The sequence below is a fragment of the Manis pentadactyla genome, chromosome 5 (assembly GCF_030020395.1).
Source record: "Manis pentadactyla isolate mManPen7 chromosome 5, mManPen7.hap1, whole genome shotgun sequence".
NCBI lineage: Eukaryota > Metazoa > Chordata > Mammalia > Pholidota > Manidae > Manis > Manis pentadactyla.
The window spans coordinates 133841801-133861493 of record NC_080023.1 but is presented as its reverse complement, the minus strand read 5'-3'; the positions used below and the strand labels follow the sequence as shown (position 1 = coordinate 133861493).

Below are 19693 nucleotides of genomic sequence, written 5' to 3'. Positions count from 1 at the left end.
ACACACAAAAAAACACCTAACATACAATGAATGGAGGAGGAGGAATAAGAAGGGAGAGAAATAAAGAATCATCAGACTGTGTATATAATAGCTCAATAAGTGAGTTAAGTTAGACAGTAAGATAGTAAAGAAACTAATCTTGAACCTTTGGTAACCACGGACCTAAAGCCAGCAATGGCAATAAGTACATGTTTTCAATAATCACCCTAAATGTAAATGGACTAAATGCACCAATCAAAAGACACAGAGTAATAGAATGTATAAAAAAACAAGATTCATCTAAATGCTGCTTACAAGAGACACCTCAAACCCAAAGACATGCACAGACTAAAAGTCAAGGGATGGAAAAAGATATTTGATGCAAACAAGGAGAAAAAAGCAGGTGTTGCAGTACCAGTATCAGACAAAATAGACTTCAAAACAAAGAAAGTCACAAGAGATAAAGAAGGACATTATGTAATGATAAAGAGGTCAATCCAACAAGAGGACATAACCATTATAAATATATATGCACCCAATACAGGAGCACCAACATATGTGAAACAAATACTAACAGAATTAAAGGAGGAAATAGAATGCAATGCATTCATTTTAGGAGACTTCAACACACCACTCACTCCAAAGGACAGATCCACCAGACAGAAAATAAGTAAGGACACAGACGCACTGAACACACTAGAACAGATGGACCTAATAGACATCTACAGTACTCTACATCCAAAAGCAACAGGATATACATTCTTCTCAAGTGCACATGGAACATTCTCCAGAATAGACCACATACTAGGCCACAAAAAGAGCCTCAGAAAATTCAAAAAGATTGAAATTCTACCAACCAACTTCTCAGACCACAAACATATAAAACTAGAAATAAATTGTACAAAGAAAGCAAAAAGGCTCACAAATACATGGAAGCTTAACACATGCTCCTAAATAATCAATGGATCAATGACCAAATCAAAGTAGAGATCAAGCAATATATGGAAACAAATGACAAAAACAACACAAAGCCCCAACTTCTGTGGGACGCAGCGAAAGCAGTTTTAAAAGGAAAGTATATAGCAATCCAGGCATATTTAAAGAAGGAAGAACAATCCCAAATGAATAGTCTAAAGATACAATTATCAAAATTAGAAAAAGAAGAACAAATGAGGCCTAAAGTCAGCAGAGGGAGGGACAAAATAAAGATAAGAGGAGAAATAAATAAAATTGAGAAGAATAAAACAATAGAAAAAATCAATGAAACCAAGAGCTGGTTCTTTGAGAAAATAAACAAAATAGATAAGCCCCTACCCAGAATAAGTAAGAGAAAAAGAGAATCTACACACATCAATAGAATCAGAAATGAGAAAGGAAAAATCATGACGGACCCCACAGAAATACAAAGAATTATTAGAGAATACTACAAAAAACTATATGCTAACAAGCCTGAAAACCTAGAAGAAATGGACAACTTTCTAGAAAAATACAACGTTCCAAGACTGACCAAGGAAGAATGAGAAAATCTAAACAGACCAATTCCAGCAAAGAAATTGAATCGATAATCAAAAAACTACCCAAGAGCAAAACTCCCAGGCCAGATGGATTTACCGCAGAATGTTATCAGACATACAGACAAGACATAATACCAATTCTCTTTAATGTTTTCCAAAAAACAGAAGAAGAGGGAAAACTTCCAGACTCATTCTATGAAGCCAGTATCACCCTAATACCAAAACCAGGAAAAGACCCCACCAAAAAAGAAAAGTACAGACCAATTTCCCTGATGAACATAGATGCAAAAATACTCAACAAAATATTAGCAAACCGAATTAAAAAATACATCAAGTGGATCATACACCATGATTAAGTGGGATTCAACTCATGGATGCAAGGATGGTACAACATATGAAAATCCATCAACATCATCCACCACATCAACAAAAAGAAGCACAAAAACCACATGATCATCTCCGTAGACACTGAAAAAGCATTAAAAAAAATTCAACATCCATTCATGATAAAAACTCTCAGCAAAATGGGTATAGAGGGCAAGTACCACAACATAATAAAGGCCATATGTGAAAAACCCACAGCCAACATCTTACTGAACAGAAAGAAGCTGAAAGCATTTCCTCTAAGATCGGGAACAAGACAGGGATGCCCACTCTCCCCACTGTTATTCAACATAGTACTGGAGGTCCTAGCCATGGCAATTAGACAAAACAAAGAAATTCAAGGAATCCAGATTGGGAAAGAAAAAGTCAAACTGTCACTATTTGCAGATGACATGATATTGTACATAAAAAACCCTAAAGACTCCACTCCAAAATTACTAGAACTGATATCGGAATACAGCAAAGTTGCAGGATACAAAATTAATACACAGAAATCTGAGACTTTTCTATAAACTAACAATGAACTAATAGGAAGAGAAATCAATCAGGAAAACAATTCCATTCACAACTGCATCAAAAAGAATAAAATACCTAGGAATAAACCTAACCAAGGAAGTGAAAGACCTATACCCCCAAAACTACAAGACATTCTTAAGAGAAATGAAAGAGGACACTAAAAAATGGAAACTCATCCCGTGCTCTTGGCTAGGAAGAATTAATATTGTTAAAATGGCCATCCTGCCCAAAGCAATCTACAGATACAATGCAATCCCTATCAAATTACCAACAGCATTCTTCAATGAACTGGAACAAATAGTTCAAAAATTCATATGGAACCACCAAAGACCCCGAATAGCCAAAGCAATCCTGAGAAGGAACACTAAATTGGGAGGGATTTCGCTCCCCAACTTCAAGCTCTACTACAAAGCCACAGTAATCAAGACAATTTGTTACTGGCACAAGAACAAGAGTCATAGACCAGTGGAACAGAATAGAGTCCCCAGACATTAACCCAAACATATATGGTCAATTAATATACGATAAAGGAGCCATGGACATACAATGGGGAAATGGCAGCATCTTCAACAGCTGGAGTTGGCAAAACTGGACAGCTACATGTAAGAGAATGATCACTGTCTAACCCCATACACAAAAGTAAATTCTAAATGGATCAAAGACCTGAATTAAGTCATAAAACCATAGAACTCTTAGCAAAAAACATAGGCAAATGTCTCTTGGACATAAACATGAGCAACTTCTTCATGAATGTATCTCCACGGGCAAAGGACACAAAAGCAAAAATGAACAAGTGGGACTATATCAAGCTGAAAAGCCTCTGTACAGCAAAGGAAACCATCAATAGAACAAAAAGGTATCCTACAGTATAGGAGAATATATTCATAAATGACAGATCCGATAAAGGGTTGACTTCCAAAATATATAAAGAGCTCATGTACCTCAACAAACAAAAAGTGAACAATCCAATTAATAAATGGGAAGAGGAGCTGAACAGACAGTTCTCCAAAGAAGAAATTCAGATGGCCAACAGACACATGAAAAGATGCTCCACATCACTAGTCATCAGAGAAATGCAAATTAAAACCACAATGAGATATCACCTCACACCAGTAAGGATCGCCACCATCCAAAAGACAAACAACAACAAATGTTGGTGAGGTTGTGGAGAAAGGGGAACCCTCCTACACTGCTGGTGGGAATGTAAATTAGTTCAAACATTGTGGAAAGCAGTATGGAGGTGCCTCAAAAAACTCAAAACAGAAATACCATTTGACCCAGGAATTCCACTTCTAGGAATTTACCCTAAGAATGCAGTAGCCCAGTTTGAAAAAGACAGATGCACCCCTATGTTTATCACAGCACTATTTACAATAGCCATGAAATGGAAGCAACCTCAGTGTCCATCAGTAGATGAATGGATAAAGAAGATGTGGTACATATACACAATGGAATATTACTCAGCCATAAGAAGAAAACAAATCCTACCATTTGCAACAACATGGATGGAGCTAGAGAGTATTATGCTCAGTGAAATAAGGCAGGCAGAGAAAGACAAGTACCAAATGATTTCCCTCATCTGTGGAGTATAAGAACAAAGAAAAACTGAAGGAACAAAACAGCAGCAGAATCACAGAACCCAAGAATGGACTAACAGTTACCAAAGGGAAAGGGACTTGGGAGGATGGGTGGGAAGAGAGGGAGAAGGGCAGGGAAGAAGAAAGGGGGCCTTACTATTAGCATGTATAATGTGGGGAGGAGGGCACAGGAGAGCTGTGCAACACAGAGAAGACAAGTAGTGATTTTACAGCATCTTGCTACGCTGATGACAATGACTGACGGGGTATGTGGGTGGGACTTTTGAAGGGGGGCATCTAGTAAACATAATGTTCCTCATGTAATTGTAGATTAATTAAACAAAAAAAAAGGCTCCTGATCACAAGTGGTAGGAGTAATGGAGAGTGGGAGTCATGACTGGAGTAGAAATGGGATGAGCAGTTGAGGTCTGCATTCTCTCAGTCCTTGCTCTTTCCCTTAACATCCCTCACCGCCATCCCCTGTTCTGGCAGATGCACCTGCAGCCACAAATTTATCCCCATGGAAAAAAGGTACAGTGGCCTCCTTTCTGAAGAAGGTAAGTGGAGCCTCTGTTGAGAACCAGAGTAGCAGCTGCCGTGCTCAGAGGGGAGCTTTCCACTTGTCTTAGCCTGAAAGCAGCTTCGTCTACTCACAAACTCGCCAGCTGACAGGCTCCACTCAGGTTAACAGGATTCCCACTCATCTAGCCCATTCCCCATTCTCAAACATGGATGGACAACAGATGATCACAAACATATGAGAAAAACCCAAATCATCAAAGAGAAAAACCAAGACACACAAACGTAAGAAATTTAAAACAAGATGAAAACCTCATTGGTATCCTCAGAATGACTGAAGATAATATTAGATAAAAACATGAGGCCATGAAGAAGAAACAATCAGACCAAAAAGTAGGTCTAAGAAAGTAAATATGCATTTTGAAATAAAAAGTATTCAATAGGAGGATTAGGCACATTTCTTAAAGAGAAAAGGGGAGATGAAAAATATCGAAAAAAAGAAAAAAGAAAGATATAAGGGATCAATTCAAAGTGTCCACTATCCAACTAACAGGAATTCTAGAAGGCTCTCTATTAAAAACTTGGAAAGGAGAAAACACCAGAGATATTCGAAGAAATTTTTTGTGAACTGAAGACAAACATGACTTGCAGTCTGAATGGGCCAAATGGGTAATGAAATACAGCACATCAAAAAATACCCTTATAAAATTTCAGAACATCAAAGATTATGCTTCCAGAAAGAATAAATAGGTCACAAATAAACAAGAACTTTCATAGGCTATGCTGGATGCTAGAAATCAAGAAAAGGCAGCTTTCTAAAACTTGAGGAAAAATTATTTTGAACACAGAAATTAATATCAAAATATTAATCAAGAATGAAGACAAAAGAAAGTCATTTTTAGACATCCAAGGACTCAAAGTTGTCTTCTACACATCCTTTCTGAAGAGGTTACCTAAGGCCACATTTTAGCCTGACAAGGATTAAAACCAGGAAAGCAGAATATATAAACAACAGCTATAATTTATTATTTGTATTCATATTATCACTAATATGATAAATATTTATATCTGATATATTGATAAATAACAATGCTATTAACATAATGTTATTAATTACTAAATAACTGTTAAAAATCCCATAATAGCCACTGTGCAGCAGGGCTGGAGAGCTGTCAGGCAAATATGAGTAGGAAGTATGATCCAAGGAGAATGTGTCTAAGAATGGGATTAAAAAAACAAGAAACCATATGGGATTATGGATGTGGTGAAAGCATGTTTTTTTTCAAACTGGATAAACAAAGGAAATCAGTAATTCCAGGAAAATCAAAGGCACAAAAAACTGTATGAGTTATCCATGATTTATGAAAGAAAATGAAGTATTACATGATTTTGAATAATTTATGATGTGTAAGGCAAATCCATTTGACATATCTGGTAAGAAAATTCTACTGTGAGTGGCCTAGGGTCATTAAGCTGAACCCACAAACAAGAACACGTAATCAGAGCATACCACTTGGTTCTACAATGAACGGTATTTATGTAGCTGTTATAACCCAATTGCTTTGTGCTTTTCAACTATTGTAAAGAATGGAAGTCTTCATCATGTTAACACAAGTAAATATAACTGTGATCAGTCTTGTAAAGACTTGTAAAAAACTAACAAGGTGGGAGAAGGGGAGGAAGTAGAGGTAAAGGTAAGGAGCACTAATATAAACTTATATACACTCACATGTGAAGCTCTCAAGAGTTACCATTGAAAGATGATGGTCAAAATATAGAAGTTTGGACATCTTATTTATGTTTATAACAGTTATTAATAAAGGAGCCAAAAGTAGTGATAGAAGAATCAAAACATGAAGGTAGGGATAGAAATGCTCAGGTGGGGTCAGTGAGCCTAACATCATCCATTCTGGCAAGAATCAATACATGTTGTCTAAGTATGCTAAATCAGGAATTGCTGGTTTAAGCATATTACTTAGTGACAGAGCTGCAGCTGATTCCCAGAACTTTAAAATATTTAAACGAAGTTATCCCTGGGGGCAAGGAATGAGGATGAAAAAGTGAGGGTGACTCACACGTCTCAACACCCAAAAAGCAAATAATCCTATTAAAAAATGGGCAGAGGATCTGAACAGCCGCTTCTCCAAAGAAGAAATTAAGATGGTCAACAGGCACATGAAAAGATGCTCCACATCACTAATTATCAGGGAAATGCAAATTAAAACCACAATGAGATATCACCTCACACCAGTTAGGATGACCAACATAGAAAAGACTAGGAACAACAAATGCTGGCAAGGATGCAGAGAAAGGGGAATCCTCCTACACTGCTGGTGGGAATGTAAACTAGTTCAACCACTGTGGGAAGCAGTATGGAGGTGCCTCAAAAAACTCAAAATAAAAATACCATTTGACCCAGGAATCCCACTCCTAGGAATTTACCCTAAGAATTCAGCAGCCCAGTTTGAAAAAGACATATGCACCCTTATGTTTATCACAGCACTATTTACAACAGCCAAGAAATGGAAGCAACCCAAGTGTCCATCAGTAGATGAATGGATAAAGAAGATGTGGTACATATACACAATGGAATATTATTCAGCCATAAGAAGAAAACAAATCCTACCATTTGCAACAACATGGATGGAGCTAGAGGGTATTATGAGCAGTGAAATAAGTCGGGTGGAGAAAGACAAGTATCAAATGATTTCACTCATCTGTGGAGCATAAGAACAAAGGAAAAACTGAAGGAACAAAACAGCAGCAGAATCACAGAACCCAAGAATGCATAACAATTACCAAAGGGAATGGGACTGGGGAGGATGGGTGGGAAGGGAGGGAGAACGAGAATAAAGGGCATTACGATTAGCACACATAATGTAGGGGGGGGCACAGGGAAGGCAGTATAGCACAGAGAAGACAAGTAGTGATTTTACAGCATCTTACTACACTGATGGACAGTGACTGTAATGGGGTATGTGGTAGGGACCTGGTAATGGGGGGAATCTAGTAACCACAATGTTGCTCATGTGATTGTATATTAATGATACCAAAAAACAGTAACAAAAAACAAAAAAAGTGAGGGTGGAGGACTACCAAGCCTCCCCACAGGATTTGATTTTTTAATCATGTGCACATCTTAACTTTGATGAAAATTAAAGTTAGGTGTGTAAGAATTGTGTTTAAACACATACACAATTTAAAAAATCTTTCTGCCAGATTAATCATAAATAAAGCAATCTCATTTTGGGCCAAAATGAATGAAGTCAGTGAACAAACCTCCCCAGCACTGCTTTGCACCTAAGCAAGTCTGTTCCAGACTAATTTTGTGTCTCCCATCCTGGGGGTAGGCAGGATCGTTTCCTGACCACACCCTCTATTCTCCTACCTTTGTAGCACTTAGTCTCTGAAATTACTTATTTGCTTGCTTGTTGATTGTCTGTCTTCTCCACTAAACTATAAGCTCCACAAGGAAGGGACTTAGTCTTCATCACTGCAGTATCCCCATTGCCTAGAATAGTGACTGGCATATAATAGGTGCTTAACAAACACTGGTAACATGAATATATTAATGAAAAGAATGAAAAACAAATGAAAAGGAAGGGGTGCTGCCTCCAAGATTGAAACTCACATGAGTTGCATGAATTTCATGTAAATATGACCATAAACCTCTCCATCCAGTTGTGGAAGGAGGATCCCAGATTTGGGACCCAGAATCTGAACTGTAGATGGCTTTCCATTTTCCAAAGTAAATGAGGAACTTAGTACTTTCACTGATCTTCACGGTACCAGCACTCTCAAAATCAAACCACCCTAATGGTTTGAGATCTTATCTAATTTTAGATCTTACCGGTCAAATAATTTGTTACTTATATTACTTATTTGGCCAAGGTTCCTGATGTCAAGCAAATCTGAACAGTGTGATCAGCTAGTTTCACCTCATATTTCTTGAGAGGCAATAGATGAAAATGGCTAAGCCATCTGCCTTCCGATAGTATTTCCATAAATTTCTGAAGATTTGCCCATTGGTTTTATACACATACTTATTGTAAGCAACTAAGGTTTGGGGATCAGCCTTCATATTGTTGTTGTTGTTGGTGACATTACTATTATCTTTTATCAGATCAACAAAATTGATCTGTCAGGTATGGGGGAAAAATTCCCTGTGTCCACCAGCATTGTAAAGCCACCACCTTACCAAGGGCTATGGTGGGTTGTCTCTTAAAAGCTCAATATATGTTATGAACAGTCTCTAGATCCTTGATTCTCCAACTGTGTTACCTGGACCACTGGCACCCCTGAGAGCATGTAAGAAATGCAGAATCCTGGTCCCTCCCCCCAGCTCTACTGAATGTGCATTTTAACGAGATCCTTGGGTGATTAATGTTCACATTAAAGTATGAGAAGCACTTATTAAATTCATCTTCTTAGAATACATCATGCCCTTCCTTTAATATAAAAATTCAGGCTTAGGAAGACTTGGTGACATTTATTAACAGTAATAGAATTAGAACTGAAACTGGATTAAGCCATTCTTATGCCTTTCACTCTGGGCTTCCATTATTTAAGGCCGGACCCAAGGCTACTGTCCCAGGCCTGACTCATGCTCATCCACATAGCCTATGTCAGTCATCATGTGGCCCATACTTTTCACCCAAAGCCTGGTAATCCTTTTTCATAATCACAGCATGACTGCTACCATTTATCAATGTCCATTAGGCTCTTCAGAGGTACTACAAATACATGATCTCATGTCATCCTCCAACCAACTCTATGACACATCCATTATTACAGATGAAAAGGCCTAGCAAGAAGAGTATGTCCATTTTCTCCACATTCTGCTCCCTGCTGCCTCCACAGTCTGCCCTCTGTCTCCACAGAAAATACTATTTTCCATGTCTCCTTTTGCAAACTTCCAAGTAGTTACCTTCAAAGTTTACATTTCTCTTGAGGTCTTTCATATCACCTATGCCTAGCTGTCACTGACTCTGATTATTTATTCATCTATTTAATACATATTTGAGTGTCATCCTGGTGCCCCCATAGGTGGCCAGGGCCAGGGCCACCATGTCACATGTGACCCAGTGCTGATTCCCCTCCCAGGAAACTCAGAGGACCCACTGCAAATGCAGAGGAGAGGGGTACAGAGCATGCTCTGGGAGCCCTGACAAAGGGTGTCTCAGTCACACCAATGACACCCCTCCCCTGCTCATCTTTCCTCTTTTCTTCCTCCTTAGTGGCACAGGGCTTAACTGTTTGTCACTTCTGTCCCTTCATCCTTCAAGTTCCTCGGGTCTGTATAAGGCATTTACCCTTTAAACTTGGATATCATATGGTTTCTGCATCTCCTAAAAGACATATTGTCTTCTTCCTTCCCAACTCTCCTGAAACTGAGAGCAGAGTGTGCATTCTATGTACTGAATGGTGGTAGAGGGGAGGAAAGAGGGGAGGGCTTTTGATAGCTAGATTCCCTCTGTGGTGATTTCCTGCATAACCACAGTTCAGTTTTGGAAAATGATGATTTGTTACTCTGCTCACTCTAATGTGCATTGCTCCTCAAACACATAACCCCAGTATGGCAAGAGTGCTAGATGGAATGCACCTTATCAGACCCCCATGCTTCAGAGTAGTGGCATGGGGTGAGTTTCCTTGTGAATTTGTTCCTCTAAGTATCTTGGTATTATCTCATCAGACCTTCTAGAACATGTTTTGTACAACAGGTATACTGTGGTGTTCTGTGAATTTGTATTTTAAAGACACAACTCAAAGCACAAACAACTCAAACCACTTATTCAAACTAAGTATTACAGTGAATTAAGGAACATTTTCTCTTTGTAAACCTTGAATTACCTACTAGAATACATCTCCAGTTGAGCCTTTAAGATGTAGACTGATAGTTGCATTTTCCTCAGGTGGCTACTGGCACAGAACTAAAAGACTGCAGGTTTGGGACTGCCAGTGAGGAATGTAGCTACTGTCCAGAAGCAAACAGCACTTTGCTTTGTCCCTCTCCTAGTGAGACTCTGAATCTGTTTCAGACATCAGCTGGTAAGGTGCCAGCTTTCGTGAAGGATGTAACTTCTCCTTAGCTGTTCCCTTCCTGTAGAATATGTTTATTCTGGTAGGAAAGATACAAACATGGGAAACAGAAACACTAGGGAGGAGCCTCCTGCTACCTGCCACACTACCTAACAGAAGCTACCTTGTGCAGAGACCACCTACACTGCTTCTCTCCACAAACAAGCTCAAGGTGGGAAAGAACATTTTAATCCTTGTTTGCTAAAGAACAATTCACTGAATGTCTTTCACAGGAAAGCCAGACCTCTGGATGGCTTGTGCCTCAAGAGCAGTAGGATGGATGAAGCCTTAGGTTCATGTTCCTGGTTATGCAGAGGTCCAGCTTTGGGGTAGAGGCCAGGCTGACCCAATTCTAAACACTTCAAACTAACAAATATAAATTAGACTTAGCAGAACTGGCACTCAGTGGGAAAATGTGCTTTCTTCTCCCAACATAAAGTAAAACAGAAGAGCTCTCTGTGCTCTATTTTGGGGAGGGCCTCCACTCCAGCTTTCCTCACCTGCCCCTTCATGTGAACTAAATTCTGCTGATAGGAACTATGATAATGCAGTGGGAGTGACAAATGGCTCTACCCTACACACCATTCAGATAGACGGTATAACCACAGTTGTTAGACTGAGTAGAAATGCAATAAGATCACATCTGGAAAAATGTCGATTTATAGAATGATAATGAAGCAAAAATGGAAACTGAGGAACAGCAAAGCAAAACAGGTGACCTGTTCACTGTTCAGGGCAGCTTCATCCTCTTTGCTGGACTTTTCTTCATAAAGCCAGCATGCATCACTCTTAAGCATCAATTCAAAATGTGCTCAAAAGATTTTTGTACCAACCACAAATGTTATACTTAAATGCCTTTAGAAAAGCTTGTCTGAATTGTACACATATAAAGTATGCCTTAACACAAAACAAGTAGCATTATTTTTATTAATAAAGATAATACGGGTGTGGGATAAAGGAAGAAGCTGGCAGAATTTGAGGAATGTGAACCCAAAGGAAACCAGAGAAAGTAAACTCCAGCCATCACATATGTGCACCATCGTGCCAAACATTCTACCACAGAATAAACCCAAGAGAGGGATTGTGTCTACTGGTACTACACAGAACTTACTAAAATGCACATAGGAAACTTAGTAGGGATATATATATATATATATATTTTTTTTTTCCTCATGCAAGAGATTTTATTATCTGAAAGAGAAAATGGCTGCCGCCAGAGAGAGAGCAGCTTGTGGGTGAGGAAGTACGTTTTTAAGGAGTAGGGGTAGGGTGTGTTCTGTGTTGGTGATTGGATCTTAAGGGGTGGGCGACCATCTGGTCATTGGTGATTGGATCTTAAGGGATGGGGTTCTTAGCATGCCAGAATTTGCCTTCATTCCCATCTTTTTCTTTTCTTAATTGGGCCTCTGGGGAACTAGGTGTAGAATCTCATTCTTTAGCTACTTCCTGCTGGAAGGGGGTGCAGATTCTGGGGTTAGCGAGGCCATTGCTATAGAGTTGGGGAAGGGCAGGCATCTTGAGATGATTTGTGATGTCATCTAGCTGTTTTCGTTATTCTTCGTGAGAAGGCCTTGATAGCCCTGGAGGAGTAACTGGTTGACAGTATGGTTAGAAATTTTCAAAACTTGATTTTGAATGAATTCTTGGAATAGGTTAATGAAGCAGGGAAGGAAAAGGAGAAGAAGAAGAAGAAAGGTAATAGGGGCTAGGAGGGGCAGGAGCCAATTGAAGGGGTAAGGGAACAGATCGTTAGGGGAGTTTTCTAGAAGTTTGGAGGCTTGTTCACGGAGGTGTTTGGTGCCATCCCAGATGAGACCAGATTTGTTGGTGTAGAAGCAACATTGTTCTGGGAGTAGGGCACATATGCCGCCTTATGCAGCTGTAAGGAGGTCCTGCTTGGGTTGTAGAGTAGATTACTGGAGGATTTATAGTCTGTGGAGTTGAAGGTGTAAGTGGTCCCATTGGGATGGAGAAGAATCGTGAAGAATGCATCAGTAGATGAATGGATAAAGAAGAAGTGGTACATATACACAATGGAATATTATTCAGCCATAAGAAGAAAACAGACCCTACCATTTGCAACAACATGGATGGAGCTAGAGGGTATTATGCTCAGTGAAATAAGCCAGGTGGAGAGAGACAAGTACCAAATGATTTCACTCATATGTGGAGTATAAGAACAAAGAAAAACTGAAGGAACAAAACAGCAGCAGAATCACAGAACCCAAGAATGGACTAACAGTTACCAAAGGGAAAGGGACTGAGGAGGATGGGTGGGAAGGGAGGGGTAAGGGCAGGGAAAAAGAAAGGGGGCCTTACGATTAGCATGTGTAATGTAGGGGGTGGGGCATGGGGAGGGCTGTACAACACAGAGAAGACGAGTAGGGATTCTGCAGCATCTTACTACACGGATGGACAGTGACTGTAATGGGGTTTGTGGTGGGGACTTGGTGAAGGGGGGAGCCTAGTAAACATAATGTTCTTCATGTAATTGTAGATTAATGATACCAAAAAACAAAAAACACTAGAGGGAATTTTGAAACAGAGAAAAACAGAAGCAGAGTTATTTAACTTCTGTTCCCTGTGCTGGCTTGACATACTCAGCAGCACGATTCACTGACCTGAGCCCTGACCTGGGCTTAGCAATGATTCAGGAGGCAGTAGTGTTAGATACTTGCCATATCCCTAGATTCAGCAACTTGGTCTGCAGGATATAAGCAGTTAACATGAAAGATCTATACTCAGGGAACTTTCTACCCCAGATTTCCAAAGTAATTTGCAAGAGAATACTAGACTCACAAGGCTGGGAGAGGTCAAGGGGCTGGTCTGGACTAAACCTAGGAAAGTAACAAAGCTGTCCAGCATGACTTGGTGTGTCTCCCTCCTGCTTCACAGCTAGGAGAACGAAGGCACCAGGTGACTGTGAATTCACATGGGCCCCACTCCTCCCCGGTGGTGCTAGCATCCAGAGAAAATGGCATAAGGGTTTCTTTCTGCAGTAATGCTTCTTTTGTGGATCTTACAGTTCAGATCATGATGAAAATATGGCTTAACCGCCAAGGCTAATGATTTGCTGGTCCTGCAACAGCATAAAGTCAATAGTTAAAAAAATGTTTCATCACTTACACAGGCTACTAAAAATCAGGCAATCCAGTAGTGCATTTAAAATGCTTTGTTTCACCTGGATATGGAAAACAGAAGCAGTTAAGTCTCTTATTAAGGCCAAAATGGGTTAAGATGGTTCTTAAACAGTTCAAATGGAATAGGGCACACACATGGATTAATTGTGCTGCAGAAGAGCCCCATGAAGCACTAGGAGCTACCACATCATACCAGAACTCTCTTCTCACTGTGTTTCACTTACGGTCCCCACTGTTGGTCGATGTCTGCTCCTCTCTGCACAAGAACTGGAATTGCTTCATGGTGCTTATTCACAACAGCCATGGTTATAAGGGGTCGGTCCTTATTATCACTGCAGTTAGGATCTGCTCCCTGCAGCACAGAGAGAGAGAAAAGGACAAACTTGCCACAAAACCCTGCACTCAACAACATCAAACTGCCATCCTAATAAGTGTAACCAACATCCTTGACAGAAATAAACTGCTCAAAATCAGAAGGGGATCAGGAACCCAAAGACCCAGCCTATGACAGACAGAGGTGTCAAGTCACCCAGGGGATTAGAGCCCTGCACCCACATCAGGAGGAGCAGGCACCCAGACAGGTTTGCTTCTTGAGGAAACAAGAGTCCCATGGGATCATGGACCAGGAATCCCATCCACCTTCATGAATGTGATTTGGGCTCATGTGCACTCCTCTGCCCATTTTCTTTGCTATAAAAACTAGCAACAGTAACAATGTAAAATTTTTGACTAGCCATTTACTTCATTTCTAGACAGTTTTTAAACAGCACTATAATTATGACACTATTGAACAAAACTTCCACGGGAAGGAGACAGAGTCAGGCAGCCGGGCGGGAACCCTGAGAGAGCTGTGTCTGGGTGCACTTACGTCATCGAGCAGCTGCTCCATCACAGAGACTCTTCCTTCCCCTGTGGCTCCGACCTCCCTCAGCAGGAGCCTGTTCTCAGGCTGCAGGATTACACAATGGGGTCATTTCCACCGTCACAGAATATTTTTACTGTCCTGTCCCACTTGCCCAGGCTCAACCCTCAAGGCAAACACTTCCTCTCCAGGGTTAAGTTTTGAGCCCCAGGGACATGAGTGTGAGCATGTATGTGTGTGGGGGGTGAGGGGAGGTCTGCAACAGGCAGCAACACTAAAAAGCACGTCTAATGTAAATCTTGTTGGTTCTGAAACCTTGCCATGGGGAAGGATACCACACTGACACTGTGTTAAATTAAGTATAGGGATGCAATGAGAAACTTCGCAAAAAAACAGAAACCTCACAATTGTTTTATTATGAATGTTTCTAAAAAAAGACACAGGGAAGTGTTGGAAGGGAGGAAGGATAGACAGCCCCATGCAGGAGTGAAACACCGGAGCACTTCACAGCACCACCCTCACCAACGGAAAGGCCACTCAGGGGATCCTGAGACTTTCTCCTGCCCTCCCTGCCCACACACCCTCAGGGAAGTCTGCCACAGCATGCCCGCCACCCCAACAGGGACCTCGGGCCCACACACCATGCTGGGCACCCAGGCTAGTGCTGGTGCTAATCAAACTAGCCCTTCACTTGTCCACATGACTGGGGACCAAGGATCATCACATGGCTAACAGATCATGAACCAAAAACAGGAAAGAAAAGGATGGGCAGACAGAATAGACCCCAGAGGAAAGAGAAGTGATTCAGGAATATGATGGGAACTCAAAAATAATTCTGAATAATAATCTTGAGATATTTTAAAAGGTATCACAAAATAAAAAATACACCATTATTTTTTAAAAAGGGAATAGAAAATGAAAAGGTATTCTTCCATTCAAAATAATCCCAAAATAAAACATTAAATAGACAGGCCAAAGAAGACAGCTGTATGGATCCAGGAGTACACATACTGTAAGCGGCTCCTCCTTTTCTTGAAATTTTTTGGTCTTGAAAGTCTTTGTCCGCTTGACTTTTTTAGTGGTATCTGGGGTGCTCTGGCTATAGTCACTCACTGAAATGACAAAAGAGTCCAAACTGATGCCCCTGCCACTTCCTATGTAAACAGCTACTCTACCACCATGCTCCTCGAGGTCAGAAGGACAAAATGGCTTTTATATTGTTTGATTGAACCTGGCAAGAAGGACTCCCGGGGCCACTCTTCCCAGCCCAAGATAAGAGGAGGCGTGGGAAGGAGGGGAATAAAAGGGACTACAGCTTTTAGGTCCCAAAAGAGCACCACCACCACCTCCAAGTTTATCTCCCCAAGCTCTGTGAAAGACCTCAACAGTCTCACCCCTTCAGGGAAGTCAGAATAAAATAGCTAGAACATGAAAGTAAGATGCACCATCAGGCTGGTAAATTTTAGACAATTCTTGGGCATCCTTGCCAAGTGAGTGTGTTCCTGGTCAACTGCTTCAAAATCACTGGGAGGATAAAACTCACCCAAGCTGGACCTGCTGCCGGACAGCCCATTACCACCCTCGGTGACACTGCTCAGGAAGTGGTCACTGAAATTCACTGCATTGTTGAGGTAAGTGTTCTGGCCAATGGAAAAATTCAAGAACGAACAGAAAGAATGATTTCACTGCAGAATTTCATTAATCTTCACAGGCAAGCCTGAGACCTGGACACTTCCTCCCCTCCCCTCCTAACAGCCCCTCAGTCTGGCCTGTCCTCTCTGTCACTACAGCCACAGTCCCCTCCTCTCGCACCAGGGTCACTACATCAGCTTCCTACCACGTTCTTGCCAGCCCGCCTTCTGTGTGGCCTCCCCAGTTGCCTTCAAACAGTTTATAAGTAACTGTGTCTTTCCCTTGCTTAAAGACCTCCCATGTCTTAGAATAAGGGTGGCATGATGGGGAGGCTCAGTCTGCAGAGTTTAAATCCTGTTTCTATCACTAGCTTGGGGACCTTGGAAGAAGCATGTTGCTTAACTTATTGGAGCTCCAATTTTCTCACCTATAAAGTGGAAATATAATGGCCCACCTCAAAGGGATGCTGTGAAAGCACAATAAGGTAAATGGAGGACTGTAAAATAAGGGTAAATGACTCATAGGCCCAGCCTGGAATTGTTTATCCAGCTGGACCGATTCTGCCCATGGCAGCCTATGCCACCCTCACGTGGCTGCCTGTTTCTCCACGGGGAGCCACCTGCTCTCCTGACTGCTAGAACACACGGGCTAAGAAAAAACACATATTAGACCTGGGGCTAACTACTCCACTTCTTCTTAATAGACAGCACTGTGTAGATGCTCTGGTGACCACCCATTTCCCCTTAACCGAAGGTCCCCTTCTGACCTATGGGTTGGCTGCTAAACAGCCTACAGCTTCACCAGCGAACTGCCCTCAGCAGATGGTCACTGCCTTGCCCAGAGGCTATGCCCTGCCTCCCCATGCCTCAACTGGGGACAACTTTGCAGTGTCATTCACACCCCAGGGCTCCTTGTGGATCAGGTCAAGCTAGGCTTTACTTGTGACCACCTGTCCGCTCAGCCCTCCGCTGCCTCGTCCCTCACTCCCCTCCTCCTGAAGTGCCTCCCACCCAAGCTCTGCACCAGCCACACAACCAGAACCAGGGCACTTAGTGCTTCACATGATTTCAAGGCACTTTCATGTGCATTTGCCCACTGAATAGCCCCAGCCGCCCTTTGTGTTAGGCAGGGCCCATGTACCTACCCTGATTTTAAAGACCGTTACCACCCTGCCAGGCACAAGGCTGGGGCCTAATAAGGGCTAGTTTGCTTCTCTTCCTTTTTCTTTACCCATTTTCTCAGTCCATTAATTGTTCTTCCATATATTCTGACTTCGTGTCCAGTGAAACTGAGCTGCCAATATTGATTAATGTATATCACAGTCTTACAGGCTTGGTGGCAATGCTCCACTCACCATATAAGAGGGCAGATCAAGGGAGACAGGAACAGAAAGTTTGGTTTATTTTTTTATAGGCAAATAGATCAATGTACATATTGGCAAACATTTTTGTCAGTCTTTTGCCTATACACAGACTTCAGTGGATATAAATAAGCCTGAAAACTATGGGACCAATAGCGGAGGTGATAATTTCTGCTCTTACTACATCTTTATGTGCCTGAACACTGGCTTCTTTGAGGTTTAGCACAGTTATTTAGCCAATTCTATGAAATTCCTGGCCTGCAGTCAGTTTTACAATAATTGAAACCTTTCCTTTCTAAGGATCTCACAGAAGCATTTCTAATAAGGTGTGAGCTACAATTTACTGGTTCAGTCAATTCTCAAATGAATAACTTCTGAGGGTTTTACTCACCTTATTTGAGACTTGAATATAATTCAGCCTGATGCTAACTTCATATCCATCTTCATGGACAGTAGCAGAGATAAGCTTTTAAAAAAGTATTAGAGAGAATTCACAATCATGAGAATAGGACTCATTGTCCTGAGCAACAGCCAAGAAATTCTGAGATGTTAAACTGTAAAATTAATCAAATATTTAGTAACAAAAAATAAGGCAGGAAAAGAAAAACAGAGGAACAAACACTAGATGAGACAGAACACAAATAGCAAAATGGCCAACACAGATCCAGCCATATCTATAATGCCATTAATTATAAGTGAACTAAGTTAACACTCCCATCAGAGAACAGAGACTGACCTACTAGATAAGAAAGCAAGCCCCAGATTTATATTCTCTACAAGAGACACACTTTATGTTTAATCAAGCCCCATGGCTCGATGTCATCACCTGGGAAAAGGTATCCTGGGGGACCAGGCCTTGCCAATCAAGAGCCAAAATCATAGTTGAGCAGCTTTCTCTGTAAGTAGTCAGAGAATTACATCAACCAGGAGTTAGCAAATGCTTTAAGGATCAGATAGTAAGATTTCAGGATTTGGGGGCCATATGGCCATTGTCATAATAGCACAAAAGAAGACACAGATTTTAGTGAGTGCAGCTGTCATCCAATAAAACGATTTACAAAATTGGGTGGCAGGCTGGATTTGCCCCACAGGCCATAGTTTGCAGGCCCCTGGATTAGGCCAATGAATTAATAAACCACAAAAATAGATTACCAAAGGAAACTGAGAAGCTGACAATAAAGGAGTTTAAATGTTGGCCTACTTGGTGGCAGGGGGGTGGACAGGATGATTTTTAAAGGTTCCTTCTAGTCTCATGGCAAAAAGAGGAAGAGGTCTTCTCACTGAGGAGTCTATTTAGAATGGTGGTGTAGTACCAGAGAAAGGGCTAGGGGCGCAGGGTCTGACCATACCTGCTTCAAATCCTGATTCCCAAGACTGCCAGTGCAGTCCTGGGCAGGTCTCCAAACCTCTTTAAGCCAGTTTTTCTGGGTATCAAATATGGCTTGTTCTGATAATCTACTGAAATGTGAAACAATACCCGAAACTCAGTGGCGCTAAACAGCAACCACTTTATTACATTCATATCTCAACAGGACATGGCAGGGATAGTTATCTTTGCTCCAGATCTCAGAGGCCTCAGCTGGGAAGACTCAAATGCCTAGGGGTGGCTCCACATTTGGGGGCTGGAATGACCTACAGTCTTATCACTCACCGACCTGGCTCCTGAGCCAGGATGACTGGAAGACAAGGTTCAGCCTGGGCTGCAGGGCAAGGTGGCTGGGCTCCAAGGAGAATAGGAAGTAAGTGTTCCAAGCAAGAGGAAGTCACGTGGCCTTGATGAACACACCTTGGGGGCCCCACTGCATCATTATCGCCATATTCTGTTAATCCAACAGCCACAAGGTGAGACTGTTCAAGGAGAGGGGACAGACTCCACCCTTTGAAGGGAACACTTGTAAAGAATTTGTGGCTATTTTAAAAAAATTGCCAGAAAGGTAATACTCTAAACTTGTAGGTGTGTTATGAGGACTAGAGATGATGAGTATGATGCAGATATTAAGTGCACTGTTAAATGGTAACTCATAGGATTACAATTGCTGGTAATATAGTTTAGGATTTAAGCACACCTGGCTGGACTAAACTATTTGGGGTCTTTTAGCTCTGACCATCACAATTTCCATAGCATGTGGCAT

General features: G+C 41.3%; 1 protein-coding gene across 2 annotated transcripts in view; it reads right to left on the bottom strand.

Moving 5' to 3' along the window:
- Positions 1-19693, bottom strand: part of DZANK1 (double zinc ribbon and ankyrin repeat domains 1) — a 115095-nt gene that overhangs the window by 3988 nt on the left and 91414 nt on the right. For both annotated transcript variants that reach the window (XM_036892220.2, XM_057502696.1), the window contains 5 exons: positions 17953-18027; positions 16113-16209; positions 15581-15681; positions 14576-14656; positions 13932-14059 (listed from right to left, as the gene is read on the bottom strand). In XM_036892220.2, coding sequence (XP_036748115.2) covers positions 13932-14059; positions 14576-14656; positions 15581-15681; positions 16113-16209; positions 17953-18027 — 482 coding nt within the window. The remainder of the gene's footprint in view (positions 1-13931; positions 14060-14575; positions 14657-15580; positions 15682-16112; positions 16210-17952; positions 18028-19693) is intronic.